The 25,862-nt window shown below is 40.9% G+C and overlaps 1 protein-coding gene across 1 annotated transcript in view; it reads right to left on the bottom strand.

Annotated features, from left to right (window-relative positions):
- CELSR1 (cadherin EGF LAG seven-pass G-type receptor 1) overlaps positions 1–25,862 on the bottom strand; it is a 265,440-nt gene that overhangs the window by 130,897 nt on the left and 108,681 nt on the right. Inside the window, exon 2 of the mRNA XM_073328377.1 lies at positions 19,273–19,911. Coding sequence (XP_073184478.1) covers positions 19,273–19,911 — 639 coding nt within the window. The remainder of the gene's footprint in view (positions 1–19,272; positions 19,912–25,862) is intronic.

Raw genomic sequence — 25,862 nt, 5'->3', positions numbered from 1 at the left:
TGTGTTTTTAATAAGGAAGAATGCTTAGAGCTATGTTGTGCTACAATTGCAAAAAAGAAAGTGACAACAGTTGAAATTTGTTAACCAAAGCAAGTGTCAAAAAGCAACAGGGTCTTAAGGAGACAAGGTGGCTGAGGTAATCTCTTTTACTGGACCAACTTATGTTGGTGAAAGAGACAAGCTTAATGATATATGATTAACTTTCCATTCACTGGTTTCAGAGTAACAGCCATGTTAGTCTGTATTTGCAAAAAGAAAAGGAGTACTTGTGGCACCTTAGAGACTAACCAATTTATTTGAGCATAAGCTTTCGTGAGCTACAGCTCACTTCATCGGATGCATACTGTGAAAACTGCAGAAGACATTATATACACAGAGACCATGAAACAATACCTCCTCCCACCCCACTCTCCTGCTGGTAATAGCTTATCTAAAGTGATCACTCTCCTTACAATGTGTATGATAATCAAGTTGGGCCATTTCCAGCACAAATTCAGGTTTTCTCACCCCCCCACCACACACACAAACCCACTCTCCAGCTGGTAATAGCTTATCTAAAGTGACCACTCTCCTTACAATGTGTATGATAATCAAGGTGGGCCATTTCCAGCACAAATCCAGGTTTTCTCACCCCCTCCCCCCCCCACAAAACACACACACACAAACTCACTCTCCTGCTGGTAATAGCTTATCCAAAGTGACCACTCTCCCTACAATGTGCATAATAATCAAGGTGGGCCATTTCCACCACAAATCCAGGTTTTCTCACCCCCCCTCCCCCCGCAACACACACACAAACTCACTCTCCTGCTGGTAATAGCTCATCCAAACTGACCACTCTCCTTACAATAAGAAAAGGAGTACTTGTGGCACCTTAGAGACTAACCAATTTATTAGAGCATAAGCTTTCGTGAGCTACAGCTCACTTCATCAGATGAAGTGAGCTGTAGCTCACTGCCACAAGTACTCCTTTTCTTTTTGCGAATACAGACTAACACGGCTGTTACTCTGAAACCTGTCTTTAATGATAAGTACATCTTTATTTGTCCTGACACGGTGTTCCTGCAACATCATAAGAACAGAAAGGTATTCTTTTAACAACATAAATGAATAGATAAAAACACTTGTTTAATCGTGAAGAATACAATGGACTTTGAAAAAAAGTGTATGTTTATATTTGTGCTGACCAAAAAGTATTAACACAAATCTCTACTGCAAACACATTGCATTTTGCCTTACTTTAGGTACTTATATGGCATCTGAGCACTTCACAGTCTTTACTGTATGTAATGTCACCACATTGCTGTGAGAGTGTGTCTCTGGCTAGTGTCCTAACCACCGGACTATCCTTCCTCTTCCTAGGAGTCACAGATTCTCCAACACAACTGGTAGGGTTCTCAACCAACCACAAAGACAATCAAAATTTCAGCATGTATTTTCTATTCTAAAAGGACAGTCATGAAAAGTGTTGGCTGTTGACCTTGTTTACCCTACACAAATACTGGTCTACATTAGCAGGAGCACATTTCTAATTCACGACCCCGTAAATTAAACCAAGTGCAAACAAAATATGTGTATACATACTTCCATATATGTATGCGCACATATTCTATATTCACTCGGACACACACAAACATATATCTATTACATACAAACATACACAATGCAGCTTGTTCAGAAAGCAGCAGTTTTTCCTCCCTGGTTGAACTATCATGATCCCTCCCACCTGGACTGTTTTTATTTGTATGAATGTATAAAGAAAAGGAGTACTTGTGGCACCTTAGAGACTAACCAATTTATTTGAGCATAAGCTTTCGTGAGCTGCAGCTCACTTCATCGCTGTAGCTCACAAAAGCTTATGCTCAAATAAATTAGTTAGTCTCTAAGGTGCCACAAGTACTCCTTTTCTTTTTGCGAATACAGACTAACACGGCTATTACTCTGAAACCTATGAATGTATAGGTATTCTTCTCCTCCTGCCTACTTATAATGTTTTTCCATTTATATGTAGTTTATATTGAATTGTGAAACAACTGAAGTAAGTAAAGAGGAAGCTTTATATATAGCTTTAAAATAATATACTGAATATCCTGGATCATGCAAAATATAGTCACTCTCAGGAGTGCAGGTAGGTGAGGTTTTATGAGTTCTCAGTAGGGGTAAAAAAAATAAATTAAAACTGGAATTTTTAAAGACGCCTTCAGGAATTAGACAGCCAGTTCCTGCTGAATTGTATTGGGACTTGGGCACTGAACTCCCCTAAACTCCTTTGAAAATCCCAACCTAAGTCAAAAAGGCTATCAGATTCTCAGCATGGCAGAAGATTTTTCTCCCCCTGAACCCAACACCAGGAGCTCAGGCTCACGCAGACAGATGCAGTGCTCTATGATCAATTTATAGGCCAGGTTCAATGCCAGTGTAAGTGGGCACAATTCCACTTACACCAGCAATAAATGTGTCTTTTAAAATCTTCTCAAGTACCCACTTTCTCAAGCAAAAATCTGAAAGTGAATTGGAATCTAGATACTATTCAGCCACTTAAGAGATGCAGATAGAGAGTGACAGGTAACACATTCAGCTTCCAGGGCAGAGGTTAAGTGATTATACTGGTGTTTGGTCTATCACTTTGTTTTACAAAGCATCCTGAATGCAAGCACTTTAAAGTGCTTTGTAACAACAGAAATCTTGTCAAACCATTATAAAACTAATTAAAAAGAACAAACAAAACATTTAAGTCTTTAGCTTGGTTTTAAAAGAAGCCAAGGACTTTGATCTGGGCAAGTATTTCCACAGGCAAGAGGCATAACACATAAAGCAGGAGGCTTCAGAAGAGGAGTCTAAACCCCAGGGTCTTTCAGCAGGCTGAATTCACTGACTGCCATGGAATATGCTGAAAAGAAAGTCTCTGTGATAACTGGGTGAAAAGTAAAGGAAGGATTTGTACAAACCTGATAAACTTTTAAGTCAGATTGGTAGCCAGTGGAGGAACATCAGGACTGGGATAATAAGATAAAACTATTTTCCCCTCCTAGGAAAACTCATGATAGATTGATGTTAAAATTAGAGGCAACTTACAGTCTCTGATGAATAAACAGTCAGCGACAAATGCATCACAGTAATCTAATTAGGAGGAGACCAAGGCATCAACAGCAATTTCTACATCCTGTCAAGTAAGCACTGATTGTGGAATTAGCTGCAGGAAAACTCCAGCATCATCTGTGAATCCAATATAAAGTTCATTTTGCAAATCTGAGTTTCTACTGCTGTAACAAAGTTTTGTCCATCAAAAAGTATGGACAAAAATGTAGGTCAACCATTTTGGATCAATCAAAAATCAGTTTTACAATTTGGACGGTCACTCCATGACAGAGAAAATTTAGTTGTGAAACCACACAACAAGGATCCACAGGAACCAAGAGGAGAATCTGAGTGACAATCATACAATCAAAGCCAGAGCCACAAATAAAACTGTCAAACTTCAAATCTACAAAGAGAAGACAATGGCTAGAATGGAACACTAAGCAATCCCATGCAATTACAGCAGCAGCTGATCAGCGTGCTGCCTACTCTAACACAGAGATGTCGGTAAAGCAATTAAAAAAAGTTAGCTTAGCACTTCTACCAGCCAATTCATTCAGGCTTCAAAGAAGTTTCACTCTGTTGTCCCCATGGCAGCAAATAATAGATATAGATGCTGTGGTAAAAATAAACTGTTATGCGAGAATTAGTGTCTACAGTGAAGAGATGGCGAAAACTCTGTCTCTTCACTCAGTAAATACATTTTTAATTGTAGTTTTTAACTATTTTAAATTCAATCATCATGAATGGACAATTTTTCATAGTCTTCAAATAACAAGATGAGTGAAATAACTGGTGAATCCAGCCTGGAATCAGTAATGTATTAAACACTCTGATTTTACTTGTATAGTGGATAAATTAGAGTTAATTATTTATGTAAAATCCCAAGAAGAGGTAAAAGCTTTTAGCACTGCTCTTATTTGTTAAAAGTGCGGTTCTGTCCTAAAAATATGACTATCAAAATGGACTTAGGGGGTTCGCTCATTGTGACTCATTGACTTCCACCTATTTGGTAATTTTGCAAGTAAAAAGATTGTTTTTATTTTTTGCTAACTGCTAGCTCCGTAAATTCACCTTGAGGCCTGGCTGTCCAGCTAGGTTCATTTAATATCACACAGAATCTACAGGCACAATTATATTCTCAACTAAAGCATCTTGAAACTAACAGAGCAGCCTGTGTGAGAACACAATCTGAAGACAGGTTGCATAAGTGTAACTGAGGGCATAATTGATCCTGCTAAATCACTGATGGTGATGTATGAAATGGAAAGAATCAAAGAAAACAGACACTCACCATCTAATCACAATGCTCATGCATCATAAATGCCAGCAAACTCTATAGTGGTCTGCATGCTAATTATTAAGATTCTGCTGCTAAGTATGGCTCTAACTAAGGATCATGGGACGACCCTATCATTCGAAGCATTTTTGGATGTATAAGAAGGAAGAATCTAGCAGCTATGAAGAAAACCTTCAGAGCCAACACTATGGAGAAACGGACAAAGCAAGATTTATTGTACACTGTCTCTGGAACTACTATTAGTGGGCAGCTTGAAGGGGGAAGGGAGATGACAAACAATGCATTCAGAATGTTTGTGGCTTCAAATTTTAAGAAAGCCTGATCCAGGTTTTCTAAATAGAAACTTTGCTGTCAGAACGGCTTCTGTGTCTATTTCATCTCAAGTTTTATAAATAGATTGAGATTCCCCCCCCCCTTTCTATGGCGTTAATTTCACTGTTAAGGTATTAACTTCAATATGATGCCAAATATATTAGCACCTGCATTTGTAGCCTGCGCAATTAATGATATATATATATATAGAACTCAAACTGTCAAAAGTGGAGCCTAAAATTAGATTCTTAAATCCGGTTTCAGAGTAACAGCTGTGTTAGTCTGTATTCGCAAAAAGAAAAGGAGTACTTGTGGCACCTTAGAGATTAACCAATTTATTTGAGCATGAGCTTTCGTGAGCTACAGCTCACTTCATCGGATGCATACTGTGGAAACTGCAGAAGACATTATATACACAGAGACCATGAAACAATACCTCCTCCCACCCCACTCTCCTGCTGGTAATAGCTTAAATCCATATTTAGACACCTAAGTAGAGGTAGCCTGATTTTCAGAGGTGATGAGCATCTGCAGCTCCCACTGACCCTCAACTTCCACATGAAAATGATTCTCTTGCAGGTAAACCTGTGGCTGGCCCTGAGTGGGTGACACAACTGGGGGAGACTGTCTCCTTTTCCAACCTATACCAGGTCATATCATAGTGTGGCTGAGGAGCGAAGCCATTGTTCTTCGCTGGTTAGTATCACCCTTGGTGCTAGCATCTCAAGAGTGCAAGGAGGAGCTCGGCACATGCTGCATCCTTTGAAAAGGCAGTGCAGCTGTTGCTTCAGTGTGTGCTTCCCCAGAGGTCCACGAGGGATTCTGCTTAGGTCAACTGGAATCTCTACTGTCCCAGCCAGGGACCACCAAGGTAAAGGAAACCGGCTCCCCGGGCCAGACCCACAATCCCGCCAGTTACAGACAGTAGAGCTAGATATAGGAGTCACTATGGAAACTCTATGCCACGAGAGAATTCCCCTTCACAGGTGAGATCCGCCAGGTTTAAGGCCACTTGTGCCAGTGGAAGAGCGCAGGGAAGCCAGAGTGCAGGGGAGGGTTATATTCCTGGCTTTGACCTAGAACTGGTGAATGACCTTTGCAATTTCAAGCCTCTCTGTGCCTCAGTTTCCCCACCTGTAAATTGAAGGTAGCAGCACTTCTCTACCTTGAAGAGCTTCTTTTGAAGCTTAATTCATCAAAGAACATTGATGGAAGGTGCTTTATAAGTACAACATGTAATTATAAGAAATCAAGGTTCTTTTACAAAAAACACAAAAAGGTTTTTGACAAATGATACACATCAGCATTAAAATCCTTCTTACGGTGAAGTGCCCAAAACTGATGAGCTTCCTTCCATGACTATGTGATACAAATGGGGCATTACCCAAAAGAGAAAAAGTCAATTATATATCACAAAGGAGTATGGCGTTCCTGAAATGCAGAACAGAATGTAGAATAACAGAGGAAAGACCTACTGTCTGTGGTTAATTGCAAAGAAGAGGTTGTAGAGATTCCTCATACGTTCAGATATTAAGTCAGCTCACACGGAAACATCTGGGGTTCATTGCTCCTCAGCATGGTTAAATGTAACAGACTTAAGGGAAAACTTCAAAGCACCGAGAAATAAGATTTATGAGGCATTATGAGTCAACATGCATAGTTGTTACAAAGGAAAGAAGTGGATAGGTTTTTTCCAGCTTTTGTGCTAGCCGTGCCCTCTAAGCATTTTGCAGAAGCTAAATGCTACCTCCAGACACCTCGCTGCATTGCCAAAAGTTTCAGCACACTGAATGCTTTTAGCCTTGCTGGTTTTAAAAGGAATACAAGTTGGGTGTAGTGAGAACACTGGTTGTTCCCAAAGCACTCTGGGTACAGACTCCATTTGAATCAATGAGAGGGCTTCCAACATCAGCCTCAGAGCAATTAAAACATCAGTTTATTTCAATTAAAGGGAGAGGAGATTTTCTATCATAGCCAGAAAGAAGGCAAGAAAAGGAGCTAGAGAACAGCCATACAAGAGGTATTAGGCCTAGAACCGCTAAAAATACAAGGACCTCCGCTGGTTCTGTAAGAACATTTTAATTTATATTGAAAACAGGTGCAGACACCAGACTGAGTTATGGTGATGCAGAGGAGACAGGCAGCCACATAGACATAAAATGACAATTTTGTTTCATGTCCATGCAGTGATGCTTTGTTAGAGCTATGTGACTGTCATGAACATACGAACCGAGACCTGAATGAGCAAATGACTAAGACAGGACCATGATAATAACAACATGACACCCTACTGGGGAAATAGAGGAGAAATTTTCTGAACTTTAATAGGACACAGGACTTTCTTACTTCAAAGGATCTCTCTCATTTTAAAATCAACTGTCCTATTTTAATGCCATACTGAAACTAGAAGTAAAAATAACCAATATTCCTCTGAGCCTTCAGGAAACAATCCAAGGAATTACAAAAGCAATACTCAACACTCCTCTTGACTTTCACACAAACAATATTAAGAGACTATTTTAGTCAGGAAAATGTTTAGACTTGTTAGGAGTGGGAAAAGGTGTATTGTGCCCATTGTTAAAACATTGTGAGCCATTCACTGTCCTACCCAGTGTCTGGAATTAATACTTGTTGATCGGTTGAAAAGGAATCCTTCTAGGAAGACTTCCCATTGTTTTTAGTACATTGACAACATACAATTCTGCTGAGTTCAGGTGGATGTGCACTTAAACATTACCAGTACAGTCAGCTAGCTATAAAGACTGGGCCAACAGTCACTCCTTTGTAGCAGTGAAGAGGAACTAGTTACAGGACAGTAGAAAAAGGTTTTATGATGAATCCATCACGCTGTCGTTCTTTAACATTTGCATCTGGTAACTCAAAAAGATGATCCATTAAGCAGTCAAAATTACTAGATCTAGAGAAGCATTTGTGAACAACAGGATTTGTTTGTTATTGTTCTTATGTGTCAGATTATTAATTTGGTCATCAAAATTGTTTTATACAACATAAGGATAAGTCTAACAGTTATGAAAATTGGAAAGTCTCTAATAAACAAACCCAGACTTTAGGACTACATTGAGGTGCCTGAAGGAATCATATTAAGGTACATTAGGCAAGATTTTGCTCTGTTACACACAAGCAATCCCTCTGACTTAATGAAGCTGCACAAGTGTAACGGAGAACAGAATTTAAGACATTCTGAACAACATAATATGCTCATTATGGCTAGCCTGGCTGCCAGATTTCCGGACTCATCATGTCTGTGGAAGCTGAAAACCTTCCAAGTAAGTATACCTGACTTGAAAAATTAGAATCTCATCTCAGATGAAGACCAAACTGGGATATTATTGACTAAAGAATAGAAATCCTTGACAATACCACAGAACTGAATGAATCTCTGCATTTTCTTATGCTGCTTGTACATAGCTTAAAAAATTCATGACTGGATTGAGGACTTACTGCGCTCTACATCTGCTGAAGACTATGAGTGGTTTTTCCAGCATGACCTGGATCACTTAACTAAAGACCAGCTATTAAACGCTGGGAAATACAACAGGAATAAAACTAAATGGCCAGACTTCCAGGGCTTGCCTACACATGAAACACTAGAGCAGCACAGAGGCAGTACTACAACTGTACTACTGTAGTGCTTCAGCATAGATACCACCTGCGCTGATGGGCGGGGGCTCCTCCGTTGGCACAGGTAATCCACCTCCCCAACAGGCAGTAGCTAGGTCGATGGAAGAACGTTGCTGTCTACACTGGGGGCGAGGTCGGCTTAACTACATCCGCTCAGGGGTATGGATTTTTCACACCCTGAGCAATTTAGCTGGGTAAACCTAACATTTTAGCATAAACCAGGCCTTAGAGAAATACAATGAATTCTGCTGCTCTGAATATCTCAGCGCAGTGTTACTGTATAGAATCTTAAGAAGAATTATTCTGTCTACCTAGCTACTGCCCGTCCAGGAAGTGGATTAACTACAGCGACAGGAGAACCCCTCCCATCAGCGTAAGTAGTATCCACACTGAAGCAGTACAGTGGAGCAGCTGCACCACGGCCCCTGTGGCACTGTAGCATTTCAAGTGTAAACATACTCTTAGCTATTCTCTGACTATGTAGGAACCACAAAAGTGTAAATTAAGTGTGCAATAGTGGTGCTGTCTTGCAGTGAAAAAGGCACTATATTTTAATCTGCATGGAAATGCAAACTGAACATTGAAACATAAAAATAATAAACTTCTCATATAGAAACAGTGTGAACACGAGATATTTAAGGCATTAGAAGACCAAGTCCTTGATTAGGCAAGTGGAAAGTTGTGATTATTTGTGACTGACTTACTAAGAATTGCAAACATCCTACAATATTTGTTACCCCATCTCATTTGTTTGTCTCATGCACCTGTTAAGCTTTGTCTTTTAGACTGAAAGCTCCTTAGGATGGGTACTATCTCGTACAGTTGTACAGCACCTAGCACAATGAAATCCAACCAGTAATGATGATCTGCACGACACACGATGGGAGAGTAAGGTTTCACTTCATGGTTTCTCATGTCAATACAGTAACATGATAGTGAAGCTTACAGAAAAACTGCAGTGCAACATGTACAAGATCTCTCTGATCACTACATTTGATTACCTAGATGATTTAAGATTTACATCCCCCTCTCTGAAATAAAAGCCAAAGAAGAGGTGCAGAGGGCCCAAGAAACTCTGAGGCACTATTTTTATAACAACTGGTCCCCCCAGGTGTTTGGGTGGCCAAAGAAAAGGCAGAAGGAATACCCTCCACTGAAAGAGAGTAAAACATTGGTGGGGCTAGATCCCTTTAACTTTTTTCCATTCCCCCCAGTTGCATCTATGCCTCCAACGACTGTGCAGGTCTCAGAATTAGGCCCCTGCCCTCAAGAGCACAAGGTATATCAAGAGCTATATCACCATTTTTACTTCTGTCCATGCCCCCACTCATATTCAGGTCTAGGGATTGTTAGCTTGAGTTCCCAGCTGACCTTAACTGCTTCAGCTGCTCTCAAACCAAGCTCTGTGTTTTAGGCACAATAGAGCATGAAATACACCTGGAAATAAATACATGAAGTAGTTATTCCACATTACTCTAGTTAATTACATTTGTTTGTTTAACTTGAAATACCAGGCCCTGTAACAGATGTAATTTGAGCCCTCAGTCATGCACCCAGTCCCATCAAAACCAATGGTGGCGTTATTATTGTGTACTGTTTGCTTAACACCACTAGAGTACTCAGATTTGTACAAAATGAAGAAATGAAGATGGTCGCTACTCCAAAATGATTGCTATAAACATATGTCTCCTGTTCACTCACCTCCTTACATCACAGGAAGTGAAGCCAATCAGTAATTAGCCAGTATTCCAATTTCAAAAATACCTTGTAAAAGCTCGGTTTACCTTTGTGCTAGTAACTGAAGACTCCTGAAGACAGAGAAACTTTCATCATGTATAAATGACTAATAATTACAGCAAAACAAATGGAGAACTTCAAAGCGGGGGTCGGGGGGAATGGAGGGAAATTCCAACTTATTAGGACATAATTATCTTCTATAGGACATAAATACCGTATTTTAGCAGATAAACAGAGTGCTTTTATACTGAGTTATGTTTGTTTTATGACGTATCATCAAGATTTTGTGTTCCTCATTGAAGAGATGATAGATTTTACCATTTTCTTCTAATTATTTTTCTAAATATGGTTCATTATAGGGAAAGGGAGATTTTATAACCTCAGAACAGGCTACATTCCACTGAGCAATACCACTCCAACAGGGGAAAGCCATCTTTTAAGTTTATTCAAATATTCAACAATGTCTCATATTAATATGATACTGCACTGAATCAATATCATGATGGCATTTCTGTAGGGCCAGTATTCCTCCACTTTCAACCTGTGTAATTTTCCATGCATACACATACCAGTGGGCAAATTTTTATTCTATTTATTAAAATTTACTAATTTTGCATTCAAGGGAAGAGAGGGAAGAGCATCTTTGCCAGCAGGCTGGCTAACTTAGTGAGGAGGGCTTTAAACTAGGTTCACCGGGGGAAGGAGACCAAAGCCCTGAGGTAAGTGGGAAAGCGGGATACCGGGAGGAAGCACAGGCAGGAATGTCTGTGAGGGGAGGGCTCCTGCCTCATACTGGCAATGAGGGGCGATCAACAGGTTATCTCAAGTGCTTATATACAAATGCACAAAGCCTTGGAAACAAGCAGGGAGAACTGGAGGTCCTGGTGATGTCAAGGAACTATGACGTGATCGGAATAACAGAGACTTGGTGGGATAACTCATATGACTGGAGTACTGTCATGGATGGTTATAAACTGTTCAGGAAGGACAGGCAGGGCAGAAAAGGTGGGGGAGTAGCACTGTATGTAAGGGAGCAGTATGACTGCTCAGAGCTCCGGTACGAAACTGCAGAAAAACCTGAGTGTCTCTGGATTAAGTTTAGAAGTGTGTGCAACAAGAGTGATGTAGTGGTGGGAGTCTGCTATAGACCACCGGACCAGGGGGATGAGGTGGATGAGGCTTTCTTCCGGCAGCTCACGGAAGCTACTAGATCGCATGCCCTGATTCTCATGGGTGACTTTAATTTTCCTGATATCTGCTGGGAGAGCAATACAGCGGTGCATAGACAATCCAGGAAGTTTTTGGAAAGCGTAGGGGACAATTTCCTGGCGCAAGTGCTAGAGGAGCCAACTAGGGGGGGTGCTTTTCTTGACCTGCTGCTCACAAACCGGGTAGAATTAGTGGGGGAAGCAAAAGTGGATGGGAATCTGGGAGGCAGTGACCATGAGTTGGTTGAGTTCAGGATCCTGACGCAGGGAACAAAGGTAAGCAGCAGGATACGGACCCTGGACTTCAGGAAAGCAGACTTCGACTCCCTCAGGGAACGGATGGCCAGGATCCCCTGGGGGACTAACTTGAAGGGGAAAGGAGTCCAGGAGAGCTGGCTGTATTTCAAGGAATCCCTGTTGAGGTTACAGGGACAAACCATCCCGATGAGTCGAAAGAATAGTAAATATGGCAGGCGACCAACTTGGCTTAATGGTGAAATCCTAGCGGATCTTAAACATAAAAAAGAAGCTTACAAGAAGTGGAAGGTTGGACATATGACCAGGGAAGAGTATAAAAATATTGCTCGGGCATGTAGGAATGTTATCAGGAGGGCCAAATCGCACCTGGAGCTGCAGCTAGCCAGAGATGTCAAGAGTAACAAGAAGGGTTTCTTCAGGTATGTTGGCAACAAGAAGAAAGCCAAGGAATGTGTGGGCCCCTTACTGAATGAGGGAGGCAACCTAGTGACAGAGGATGTGGAAAAAGCTAATGTACTCAATGCTTTTTTTGCCTCTGTTTTCACTAACAAGGTCAGCTCCCAGACTGCTGCGCTGGGCATCACAAAATGCGGAAGAGATGGCCAGCCCTCTGTGGAGATAGAGGCGGTTAGGGACTATTTAGAAAAGCTGGACGTGCACAAGTCCATGGGGCCGGACGAGTTGCATCCGAGAGTGCTGAAGGAATTGGCGGCTGTGATTGCAGAGCCACTGGCCATTATCTTTGAAAACTCGTGGCGAACCGGGGAAGTCCCGGATGACTGGAAAAAGGCTAATGTAGTGCCAATCTTTAAAAAAGGGAAGAAGGAAGATCCTGGGAACTACAGGCCAGTCAGCCTCACCTCAGTCCCTGGAAAAATCATGGAGCAGGTCCTCAAAGAATCAATCCTGAAGCACTTGCATGAGAGGAAAGTGATCAGGAACAGCCAGCATGGATTCACCAAGGGAAGGTCATGCCTGACTAATCTAATCGCCTTTTATGATGAGATTACTGGTTCTGTGGATGAAGGGAAAGCAGTGGATGTATTGTTTCTTGACTTTAGCAAAGCTTTTGACACGGTCTCCCATAGTATTCTTGTCAGCAAGTTAAGGAAGTATGGGCTGGATGAATGCACTATAAGGTGGGTAGAAAGCTGGCTAAATTGTCGGGCTCAACGGGTAGTGATCAATGGCTCCATGTCTAGTTGGCAGCCGGTATCAAGTGGAGTGCCCCAAGGGTCGGTCCTGGGGCCGGTTTTATTCAATATCTTCATAAATGATCTGGAGGATGGTGTGGATTGCACTCTCAGCAAATTTGCGGATGATACTAAACTGGGAGGAGTGGTAGATACGCTGGAGGGGAGGGATAGGATACAGAAGGACCTAGACCAATTGGAAGATTGGGCCAAAAGGAATCTGATGAGGTTCAATAAGGATAAGTGCAGGGTCCTGCACTTAGGACGGAAGAACCCAATGCACAGCTACAGACTAGGGACCGAATGGCTAGGCAGCAGTTCTGCGGAAAAGGACCTAGGGGTGACAGTGGACGAGAAGCTGGATATGAGTCAGCAGTGTGCCCTTGTTGCCAAGAAGGCCAATGGCATTTTGGGATGTATAAGTAGGGGCATAGCGAGCAGATCGAGAGACGTGATCGTTCCCCTCTATTCGACATTGGTGAGGCCTCATCTGGAGTACTGTGTCCAGTTTTGGGCCCCACACTTCAAGAAGGATGTGGATAAATTGGAGAGAGTCCAGCGAAGGGCAACAAAAATGATTAGGGGACTGGAACACATGAGTTATGAGGAGAGGCTGAGGGAGCTGGGATTGTTTAGCCTGCAGAAGAGAAGAATGAGGGGGGATTTGATAGCTGCTTTCAACTACCTGAAAGGGGGTTCCAAAGAGGATGGCTCTAGACTGTTCTCAATGGTAGCAGATGACAGAACGAGGAGTAATGGTCTCAAGTTGCAGTGGGGGAGGTTTAGATTGGATATTAGGAAAAACTTTTTCACTAAGAGGGTGGTGAAACACTGGAATGCGTTACCTAGGGAGGTGGTAGAATCTCCTTCCTTAGAGGTTTTTAAGGTCAGGCTTGACAAAGCCCTGGCTGGGATGATTTAACTGGGAACTGGTCCTGCTTTGAGCAGGGGGTTGGACTAGATGACCTTCTGGGGTCCCTTCCAACCCTGATATTCTATGATTCTAAGTAAACAAGCAATGTTAGTATTGAAAAAAACCCTGCATTATTTAAATAATAAATATATGTGAATTTTTTTATAGTTTTAAGCAGTAAATTATATTTTGTAACATTTTAAAATAAAATATTATGGAATATGAATAGCTATAAGTCAAACATGTAAAATGGCTGAAATCTTATTTTATATAAGACAAAAACCGGGACAGGGACCATCTTTGTGTTTTGTGTTTGTACAGCGCCATGCACAATACACTCATGGTTCATGATTAGGGCTCACAGGCACTATGGTAATACAAATAATCAATAATAATGATAACGTTTAAATTTTTTTACCCCCCACGGCGATGGATATCAGACTGACAGGGGCTAAACTACTCAGTAAAATATTTCTAAGATTATTTCTGATAATGAATTATTTGTTGGTAATATTTTCCACCTGGTCCTCTGAGCGGGGGAGGGAGGGAAACAAACTCTGGCCAATGACCACCATATGTTAGTTCAGTGGTTCCCAAACTGTGCGGCGAACCACCATACGGGGGCACAGAAGAACGTTCAGGGGGATGCAGTGGGGCCTGGGCCAGCCCGCCCTGGGGGGCAAGGAGGGAGCGCCACCTGGCCCGGCTCTGCCCCCAGCTCCACTCTGGTTCCGGCTCTGACCTCAATCCTGCCCCAAGTTGAGACCCCAGTTTCAGCTCCTGACCCCAACCATGACCCGGTCCTGGCCCTGGCCTCGGCCCCCAACCACAGCCCGGCTCCCAACCGCAACCACAGCTCCCATCTTTCGGCCCCAGATGCAGCTATTGTCCCAGTCTTGGCCCCCAATCTTGCTCCCAGATCCCAGTGGGTGCGGACAGATTACATTACAGTAAGGGGGGACACGGCTTAAAAACTTTGGGGACCACTATGTTAGTTGTATTAATTTCAGTGGAAAAAACATATTATAATGCAATGTGGGCATAAAGGTCCTAATGTAGCATCAACTTGATCATGCTGCACATACTGTATTTTTATTGTATCTGTTTAACAATAAACAGAATATATATATAGAATATATTATAATATAAAGAATATATTAATATTCACACTGAATAGCAAACTAAAAATATTACAGGTTTCAGAGTAACAGCCGTGTTAGTCTGTATTCGCAAAAAGAAAAGGAGTACTTGTGGCACCTCAGAGGCTCAAATAAATTGGTTAGTCTCTAAGGTGCCACAAGTACTCCTTTTTTTAAAAAATATTACGGGGATACCACAGCAGAGCCATATTTAAAGAAGCATTGAGGTTTGCCGTTTAAAGCAGGGATTAAACGTCTTTATTATGTGTGCCTGTTACCATGCAACTTCTCTAAACTTACAGCACTTACTCTGCTGAATGAATTTTATAACTGAGTTAAAATGAATTTAAAATGGACCCTTAACTTTTTCTGGTTTGGTGTGTGACTTTGTGGCTCCCTCTAGCAAATGAATTTCTATATTTGATATGTGAAACTAGTCTTATTTCTAAAAGAGAGAAAAATCTAAGACATGAACTACTTTACATTTTAACATTAATTTTTATGTACTAATACTTCTTAATCATTATGTACACCAAGATGATCATTATGAATATTTCTCAACAAACATTACAATTATTAAATATGTATGTATCAAAAGGATGTTCCAGATTCCAAGCTGTCATTATTAAAAAATAATTGTTTCTAGTCTTCATGGTTTTGAAGAAAATCTCAAAAACATGAACCAAATATAAATGAATACTGTGTTATCTCTCTGAGCCTGCAACGAGTCTGAAGCAATAAAGTTGGAGAAGTGTGAACAGCCCCATTCATCTCAATGGTGTGGTTAACTATGGAGACTGAATGTGACTATTCAAATATCAACACTGTTAACTATAGGTTTCAGAGTAACAGCCGTGTTAGTCTGTATTCGCAAAAAGAAAAGGAGTACTTGTGGCACCTTAGAGACTAACCAATTTATTAGAGCATAAGCTTTCGTGAGCTACAGCTCACTTCATCAGATGCATATCGTGGAAACTGCAGCAGACTTTATATATACACAGAGAATATGAACCAATACCTCCTCCCACCCCACTGTCCTGCTGGTAATAGCTTATCTAAAGTGATCATCAGGTGGGCCATTTCCAGCACAAATCCAGGTTTTCTCACCCTCCACCCCCCCACACAAATTCACTCTCCTGCTGGTGATAGCCCTGGTGATGGGTGATAGCCCATCACCAGCAGGAGAGTGAATTTGTGTGGGGGGGTGGAGGGTGAGAAAACCTGGATTTGTGCTGGAAATGGCCCACCTGATGATCACTTTAGATAAGCTATTACCAGCAGGACAGTGGGGTGGGAGGAGGTATTGGTTCATATTCTCTGTGTATATATAAAGTCTGCTGCAGTTTCCACGATATGCATCTGATGAAGTGAGCTGTAGCTCACGAAAGCTTATGCTCTAATAAATTGGTTAGTCTCTAAGGTGCCACAAGTACTCCTTTTCTTTTTACTGTTAACTATGTTACTGTTGATCATTTTGGCACAAACCTCCAGCTATGACAAGTGGCTTTGAAATACAAAAAGTGCATCGACAATTGCACTTAATGTAGCAATCAAATCTTTGTGTGAATAAAATATATCCTTTCCGTATGTATATCCCCTACACTATAAATACAGAGTGAATATGCAAAGAAATTAAATAATTAGTTTATGACTTAAGCATTTAAAAAATACCTTTTACATTTTCATCTGTTCATCTATTTATTTGACAAGCTTACACGTTTTTTTCCCAGAGATTTCCAGCAAAGAAATTTCTGAACAGATAAAAACACAAATTATTCCAAATTCTAAAACATGGGTTAATTAAGTTTGTTAATGTGCAAGTTTTTGTTTAATAAACTGTTAGTCATAATCACTTCTATTTATACTGTAATGTTTATTATAGAAAACATTTTTCATCAAATTAATTGGTCATAAAACTTCCAACACTGTCTCACAGCCCGTTTCAGAGTTTACTGGTTGAGCTAATAGTTTATCATTTGGACCTTAGGAAAGGGACTGATCTCTGGCAGACTTCCTCTGATCTCTAGGCGAACCCCACATCCTGTGCACCTCTTAAGGGAGGTCTCTGGTCCACTGTCCCTGGCATGGTACCCCCTCAGTGCAATGCTCCCCCTAACAGTGCTGCCCCTCTCCATTGCCCCATCCTTTGTAATCTGTGGATCTGACCCAAAAGCCACAGATGGCAAAGAAAAGACTTTCCAAGTGGGGGGCTTGGAGCAGGCCCTATAAGCACATTCCATTTAGACATATGCATTTTCGTCCATATGGATCTGTATAGGTATAATTTTCGAAAAGATAAAACTTTAGAAATCTAAAACGTCTGCTGAAAGAAAATGCATGGGGCAGTGGACAAAAGATGTTCCCCTAAAAGAGATGGAGACTAGCTAAGGGTTTTAGGAGTGAAGCTGGCCAAAGAACAGGGCTAAGGAAGCTTGGGAGCCACAAACAGTCATATTTGTTCTATTTAAAGCTTTACACTCACAGTGGAAGAAAATGTCCTAAATGATGTTCCAGCTTTCTCTGCCTGGCCTCAAAGGTTTTCAGCCAGCCAGGCTGCTGGAGCTTCCCAAGAAGTTTTGAATAAAAGATGAAGGAAGCTGGAGCACTGGTTTAAGCATTTTCCAGGGGCACAAAGTTTCAAATAGAGGAAGTATGTTTATTTGACAGCCTCCCCAGCAAGGCAGCCATTCCCACTCCCCACCACCTCAGCCCTGGCTCTCAGTCCCGCTGTTAAAATAGGTTAATTTAAGATTTATTTATTTTTAAAAAAACAAACCACACACCCTGGAAATTCCTAGACAAAATATTTCTAGTGAATGTTATTTAGACATTTAATATTCAGCTGTTCAAAGTGCACAAGCAAAACAGGTAATTTTTAAAAGAAAAACAGGAATTATTTAATAACAAACAAACTTATCCTCAAAGTATCATTAAAACTTTAGTGCTTTAGAATACGAAATGCCCCCTCTTCCCTCCTCCTCCATTTTAAATAAATATTTGCTGATGCTAAAAAGACATAGATATTACATTTTGTTTGTTTTTTGCTTCTACGCTATTTCACTCTGTTTTTTAACTACTTGGTATAACATAAGCTCCTACTGATGCACTGAGTAAGCATACTACTGAATTTCCCTTGGTGCCAAGAAGAGAGTTTTGTCACTGACTTTCATGGAGTAGGAGCAGGCTCTGGACCTAAGAACTCAGGAAATACTTCAGTTTCGTCTACATCAACTTCCACAATGGATACACTAGGAATACACTACTACAACGGATAATATCGCAGTAATCAGCAGGAACTTCAGAAAGACTATTTATTCTATAAATTCCTAACCACCCAAATAACTGTAATTCCTGTTGACCGACAGTGTGTCATTCAGGTTTTCTCCGAAGGTCAAACAGCTAAGAACTTTGCCGTAATGTAAGTCTCAGCTGAGAGTTTAGACCTGATCCAGCAAAGTACGTTGACACATGCACAATTTAAGTTCATAAGTAATCCCATTAACTACAATGGTTCTACTATGTAGCATTTAATTCTTCTTCTTCTTCTTCTATACTCTTCATAAATACTGCAGAAGTAGCACTTTAACCTTTATTAATTGTCTGGTAAATAACAAGATAAAGTAACTAAATCAAAAAACTGATAAAGATGGGCCTACTAGGAGGGGAATGACAAGAAGAAGAAGCAATCTTATGTTCTTTTAAACATACAATTTCTAGAAAGGAAATTGGATCGAGAGATAGATTCTCTCTTTTTATATTTGCCTGGATGGGTATTCACAAATTGAAGCTTACATATGGTATTTCCCATCTTTTTACATTATAGTAAGTCTTTGAGGCAGGGACCATCTTTTTGTTCTGTTTGTACAGCACCTAGCCATACCAGGTCCTGGTCCATGACTGGGGCTTCTAGGCACTACCACAATACAAACAATAAGTAATAATAATAGTTCAAAATAAGGAGTGACTCATCATAACATGGGGAGGGATAGCTCAGTGGTTTGAGCATTGGCCAGCTAACCCAGGGCTATGAGTTCAATCCTTGATGGGGTCATTAAGGGATCTGGGGCAAAAGGTGGGGATTGGCCCTGCTTTGAGCAGGTGGTTGGACGAGATGACCTCCTGAGGTCCCTTCCAATCCTGATATTCTATGATAACATGTTGCACTCAAAGAATACTGATTTACATCTAGCACTGTTGGTTGTCTTGAGTATTATTTAAGGGGTAGAAGATAGTTGGATGTGCAATCAGGGACCCTCTTTTCCCTCCCAGAAACACAAATATAAAAGAGATGTGTCCAAACAAGACATTTTAAAACAAAGATATGGGATTTCGTCTAACTGCAAATGTGACACATTAAATCCTTCTCTCTACCAGAGTCAGAGGCTTTCTCCATTTGAGTAAGAATGTCAACAATTTCAGCTTGATACAGAACTGACTCAGTGGATGGCCTAACATATAAATCATGGGTATAATAGATAAGATAAACACATACCAGTGTAGTCCTCGTAACATTCACAAGTGTAGCCTCCTTCTCGGCTCCGACAAAGCCCATTATTGCCACAAGGATTGGAGTAGCAGAGATCAATCTCTGTTTCACAATAGTCGCCTGTAAACCCAGGGGGACACCGGCACCTCAGACCATTGATGGGATGGATGGGTCGGAACAAAACGGTGTTTGAACTAATAAATGGAGCAGAGCTGTCAAACTTCAACACCGAGACACACTTCATATAGTTCTCGCAAGGCTCTCGCAAACAGATATTGTCATCGAAAGGCAGGACCCGCTGCATAGAGATCATAGTCAGTAGTGTCCTGTTGAGGTAGATCTGTTCTTGGAGGTCCTCGGAGGGGAAGAACTTATTTCTAATGCCACCAGGAAGTAAAGCGGAGAATGTCACGTTCAGGATATTGGAGCTGACGTCTGTATCGTTTTGAATGTTGAAGACGAAGATGCCATCCTTGGTAGTAGACAGCACCGTCGCCACACCCTCCACAAAGAGAGAGAGCAGCGGGGAGAGGAACTTCTCCTGGGACATGTTTTCCAGCCGCACGGTGATACTGTTGGTCAGCATGTCATCGGTAATGATAGTCACCCTCAGGGTGCAGACTGCTGTGACACTGTGAACACCATCTATTGACATGGGGGAGGGGGGTGGAGAAGAGAGAGAGACAGAGAGATCAGAATTATTTCAAACAACATCCTCTGAAGTGCTTTGGCATACAGACCTGGCTACTCAGGCATTCTCCAGTAAACACAACTGAGATGTGAGACATTCCAGCCTGCTGGGACGTGAGAGAGAGACAGAAAGTGCTTTGGCTTCTGCACTGGAAAGAACCTAAAGCTTGGAAGTAAAGTACAAGGGACATCCAGGTATACACTGCCTAGACTGTTCCACTCAAGCAACTGCAAACTGCTAGCAAGACAAATAGCTGTGAGAGGGTTAAGGGCAAGAAACTTCTTCTGATAGGAACTGAACATATCTTACACAAGTCACTGCTAGCCTACAACTAATGCTATGAAGCTGTCACTTTCTGCAGCACAACACCAAAATTATCTTCTCCCGCAGCGGTCTCAGACTTAAAGTACCAAAACTATGCAGAGTGAGAGAAAGGATTATCAGGACTTTAGATAAAAGTCATCATAGGGAATAAGAGCTAACTACATTTGATTTCCTTCAGGAACCTTATATGAAAGTTGGAGATGGAGCCAAATGAAGCCAATCTCTAATGAAAGCAGGCATTTTTACACTGCTCCATTAGGTCTTTGACATATCCACGTTTTTTTGCTACAAAACATTTCAATGCACATATGGCAGTGATATCTGATACCAGAGAGTGATGGATGCCAGTACAACCCCCAGTACAGAGTTACTTGTATTAATGCAATGTCTTTGCAAACATTACAGTCTCAATTCATTATGAAATATAATTATTGATCCTGGGCAATGTGATGGGTTCTATATACATTATGTATACTGTATACATAAATGAACATGGAAATTGCAATGAGCACCTACATCAGAGAGATCAAACCCTCGTGTTTGGTTCTGTCTCCTGGCTGAACTTAAGGACTTTGTCATTTTTTCACAAATATATAATATTTTATTTAGAAAGTACGGATCACAGAGTATAAAATATTAAATTATTTTTACTATAGTAGGGCCTAGAGGCCCCAGTTGAGATTGTGGCCTCATAGTGCTAGGCGCTGTACAAACACATAGTAAGAAACAGTCCCTTCTCCAAATATTGTACAATCTAAATACAGTACAACCTCAGAGTTATGAACACCAGAGTTAAAAAACTGACCAGTCAACCACACACCTCATTTGAAACCCATCAGGCAGCAGCAGACACACACACACAAGTACAGTACAAAGAAAAGGAGTATTTGTGGCACCTTAGAGACTAACCAATTTATTTGAGCATAAGCTTTCGTGAGCTACAGCTCACTTCATCGGATACACAGTACAGTACTGTGTTAAACATCAACTATTAAAAAAATAAAGGGAAACCAGCATTTTTCTTCTTCATAGTAAAGTTTCAAAGCTGTATTAAGTCATTGTTCAGTTGTAAACTTTTGAAAGAACAAACCATAATGTTGTGTTAAGAATTATGAACATTTCAGAGTTTTGAACCACTTCCATTCCCAAGGTGTTCATAATTCTGAGGTTCTACTGTAGACGAGGTGGACAAAGCAGGGGAGGGGAAACAGAGGCACAGAGAGATAAAGCGAGTTGGATGGTCACGTCAGTAGTGGAGTTGGAATAAAACCCAGCTCTCTAGACTCCCAGTCCAATAGCACATCCACTAACCCAAACTGCCTGTCACAGAGTCGTTTCTAATGTCTAACGCTGAATAGTCACCTACTATATACATCTACTCCAGCTAAACTGAGATACACACATTGGGTGTGATTTTGCATCTCTTCAGTGTAAATCAGCAGTAATTGCATTTGAATCAATATAAAAGCAGTGTGAGATCAGAATCGGGTCCCACCAGTTCATAAAAGGCTTTTTTTTTCCTTTTCTTTTTTCGGTTGTTGGGTTTTTTGTTTGTTTTTTAATGGGGTGATAAGCAGAGAATCATCTCGTGCCAGGTGAAGTTGTGTCCATGTTCAGCATAACCACCTAGAAAAATTGAAAAAATCAGACCAGCACCTATTATCTAGTAACATTGTTGAGTATGTAATGATGCAATCTGGATGTAAAGTTAGAAGATTTATTTTCCAGTAGTCCAGGTGGGTCTAAACGAAGCTTTTTCCCCCTACCCAGGAATGTCTATAAAACCTCAGCTGCTAATTGTTTTTCTTTCATTATAAAGCCACTGCAAAACAAATAAAATATTTTCTCATGGGTGCTACTTTACTACTTAATGGCTAAAAACAAACAGTGGTGGAGTTGTAGCAAGTGGTCATTATTTTGGGTGATCTTTTTGTAGGACCCATCACACCAGCTGATTTTTTTAGCTTTAATTTCCCCCAAGATGGATATTCCACACAACATTTCCATCTCCTCCTCCTCAAGCTGCTCCAGACAGACTGTCCTGTTTCCATTTCCACAGAAAAGGCAAAACTGCCTTGCATGATCTTCAAAGCTTTTCAATAGTCAAAACCCTAATTATAAACTTTTACAAGTGCATAGTCTGCAGGTTCCCAACCAACGGAAATATAGGATGCAAATTAGTACAATTAATGAACTTTTTTCGTAAATGACAGAATCAGACTAGCTTACCCATTTCTGTCAACTACATAGTCTATTTCACAAAAGAACAGCAGCAAAACTAACTATTCATGCATGTTTCTACAGCTATTGTCATTTTGATTGGCTTGTCCAAAGGGTGTCTGGTCTATTTTGTTATATGTTGCACAATGTATTACACAAGTTCCCTCATAACATGGAGGAAAAAGGGTACCAGACAAAGGGCCTTTTTCTTAACAAAACACTGATGTATAGTCCATGGTATGTATAGTAAGAAGACAAAATACTATCTGCTGTCTGACAACCCACTGGAGTCCACAAACTGTCATAATCAATATCAACTGCCACACTATACAAGAGCGTCCCAGCATTCACAGCAACTATTCTGACACAGTTAATAAATCACTATAAAAAGCCCAGTGTCAGACACCGCATAGCTTTGTTATTCTGAAGAGAGCACAAAAGAAAACCAGACATATGCATATAGTTTCAGATACTTTGAAATTACATATAATGTTTTAAAAACAAATATAACCTTGTGCAACTCCGTTGCAAAAAGATTAATAAACAAAAGGCAGTAAAAAGTATTTTAAAATGTATTTTGTAGAAAATAACACAACTAGTATTTTCAGAAAAACTGGCCTTTTAATCTTACTATGGGCCATATCATACCATCAAGTTTGAAAAGAGAAAATCCCATTGGATGATTTATTCCATTCACTGGAGAGTTCTGTTTAAAAACTGATGTCACTTTTTGTGACTAGTATCTATTCCAAAGCACAGTGGAATTAATGCGAATTTTCTCCTTAATTTCAATAGAAGTTGAATTAAGTCCTATTTAATAATAATTAAGATTGTGAGTTTTTCACGGAGGTCACGGAAGTCACAGATTCCGTGATTTTCCGGAACCTCTGTGACTTCTGAAGTGGCTGGTGCAGCTGACCCCAGGGCTGCCCGAGCAGGTCCGGGAGAAGCAGCAGCGATGGGGCCCCGGGCCGCCCCCTTGCCCAGAGCAGCAGTGGTGGCAGTAGGGGGACCCCAGGCCGCCCCCTCCCCAGAAGTAGCAGCAGCGGGGCCCCGAGTACCCTCCCCCAGGATCAGCAGCATCCCCAGAAGCACCCCCACTCCCCCAGGATCAGCAGCATCCCCGGAAGCACCCCCACTCCCCCAGGATCAGCAGCATCCCCGGAAGTGCCCTGCCCCACCCCCGACCCCCAGCACCTAAGATTTAGTCATGGGTATTTTTAGTAAAAGTCATAGACAGGTCACCATCCTGTGACTTTCTGGTTATTGCTTGTGCCCTGTCCATGACTTTTACTAAAAATACCCGTGACTAAATCATATCCTTAATAATAATATTTGCAAAATGCTTTGAAAGACATTGTGAAAGTGCCAACTATTATTGTTGTTGTTGTTGTTACAAACTACAATGAAATCATTTTATAAAAGTAATAGCATTTCATGAAATGCAGTTATATTATACATCTACACATCTTAACTGTCTTTGTCCTGCAGGACATGCCTAATATGTACAAAGGTCTGGCATACATGCAGAAGTCCTGTGCTATTGCATAATAGCGGTGCTTCTTACGAATGCTATAATGTAAATCTAATTTTTCATGGGGGGATTACACTACATTATAAATACCTATGCCAGGTTTTGGCTTGAATAAAACTTCTCAGAACAAGGAAAACTAATAAGATATTCAATAAAATCAAACATTTTAATACAATTTTAATAAAATATCTTGACCCGTATTTTCTGTCACCCTTTTTCTTCTTTTGACCGTTCAGAATGTGGCATGGTTTTAACATTTCAGATGATGTTTGGCTTTGTTTGCTGTCAGTCACTTTGGGATAGCCCAGTTCCTTGCACCGACGTCAGAAGGCAATCGACCTGTAGTGTCCCTCTCAATCTTTTAACTTGCAGAGAAAGGATGGTCTAGTGGTTAGCATACTAAACTGGGCCATGGGAAACCATGGTTCAATTCCCTACTCTGCTACAGAATTCCTTTATGACCCTAGGCAAGCCACTTATTCTCTCTGTGCACAGTTCCTAGTCTGTAAAATGTAGATGATAATGCTGCCCTATCTTATGTGATGATGAATGCATTACAGACTGTACAGATACTACAATGATAGGGCCATATAAACACCTTACTTAGACAATCAAATATTGTCCTGAAGACTGCCAGAGCCAACTTTACCAAAGAGAGAAAGGCAAATATCTGTCTCATACATTTGACTGTGTTAATGAGAAGTGGAGAGAACCTGCAGAGTTGTGAACTGTTGTGTGACTGTGGGAAAAGAGGTGTGCAATTCAGCAGTAGTCTATCCACCACTGAATTTATTTCCCAACAATGCTTCTCTTTGCATTCATATTTCAAAAGAAAACTTCACAAGGTGGATCCCTTACAGTGCAGATTTATTTTGTAACACTGGCATCTGTGTTGAATGGGCCCAGTATTCTTAATTCTGCGCCAAACTAATGAGAAGATTTAATAGAAACCACACATCCCCACAAATTCCAGAAAAACAAGAAAAGGCAGGAAAGCTTACATATGCTCCCAGTCCTCTAAAACACACCCACTGCAGATAAGTTACTGAATGGTCATCACTATACGAATAGCTTTTCTTTATGAAAAGATGGATAGGATCCGAGGCTTTAATCTTAGCTTTCTATTGATGGGCAGTTCATGAACCACAGAATTTTATTATCTAGTAATATAAACACAGCAATGTTTAACTGAAAGGTGCACCTGGCTCTGGGAGTACCCGGCCAACAAGGTGTTTGTTTTTTTTAAAGAAGTATAACAAAAAATAAAATTATAAACACTTTTTTTGGTCTTATTAGCTATAAACTGTATTCAGGTCTGACCAATAATCAAAGCAACATATTTCATAGCAATGTCCCAGTGTCACAGGCTTCTTGCACAGATGCCCCAATCTTACATTCGTTCTACTTTCCCACTTAGGATGCAGCTGGAAACCTTTAATGGATGTCAGAGTTTACAACACAGCTGTGCAAACTCTGTGTCTCGTAATAAAACAAGGGTACCCCTTAGGTTCTGAAGCTGCAATTCAAATGGTCTCATTTGTGTCAGTGAACAAGGAGCAAACAGATTCCCCAAGGCAGTAGATGTGCCTTGGTGACATGTCTTCAAGTGAGTGACCTTCCACACACCAGTCCATTCAAAGATGGTTATATATACAGGACTTTCTTTACATTGTGTACAAGGCTACACCAAACAAAGCAGCAATCCCCTGAAGCAAGCAGTGGTCCATGGACTACAGTAGCACTCACAAGCCCCTTCCATGACCATGCTAGGCATACGACAAATATAGAGCTAGCGATAGTCCCAGCCCCAACGAATTTACAATCAAG

This window comes from Lepidochelys kempii, chromosome 1 (assembly GCF_965140265.1).
Source record: "Lepidochelys kempii isolate rLepKem1 chromosome 1, rLepKem1.hap2, whole genome shotgun sequence".
NCBI classification, from domain to species: Eukaryota; Metazoa; Chordata; order Testudines; family Cheloniidae; genus Lepidochelys; species Lepidochelys kempii.
The sequence above is the reverse complement of the archived record's forward strand: the minus strand, read 5'-3'. Positions and strand labels throughout refer to the sequence as shown.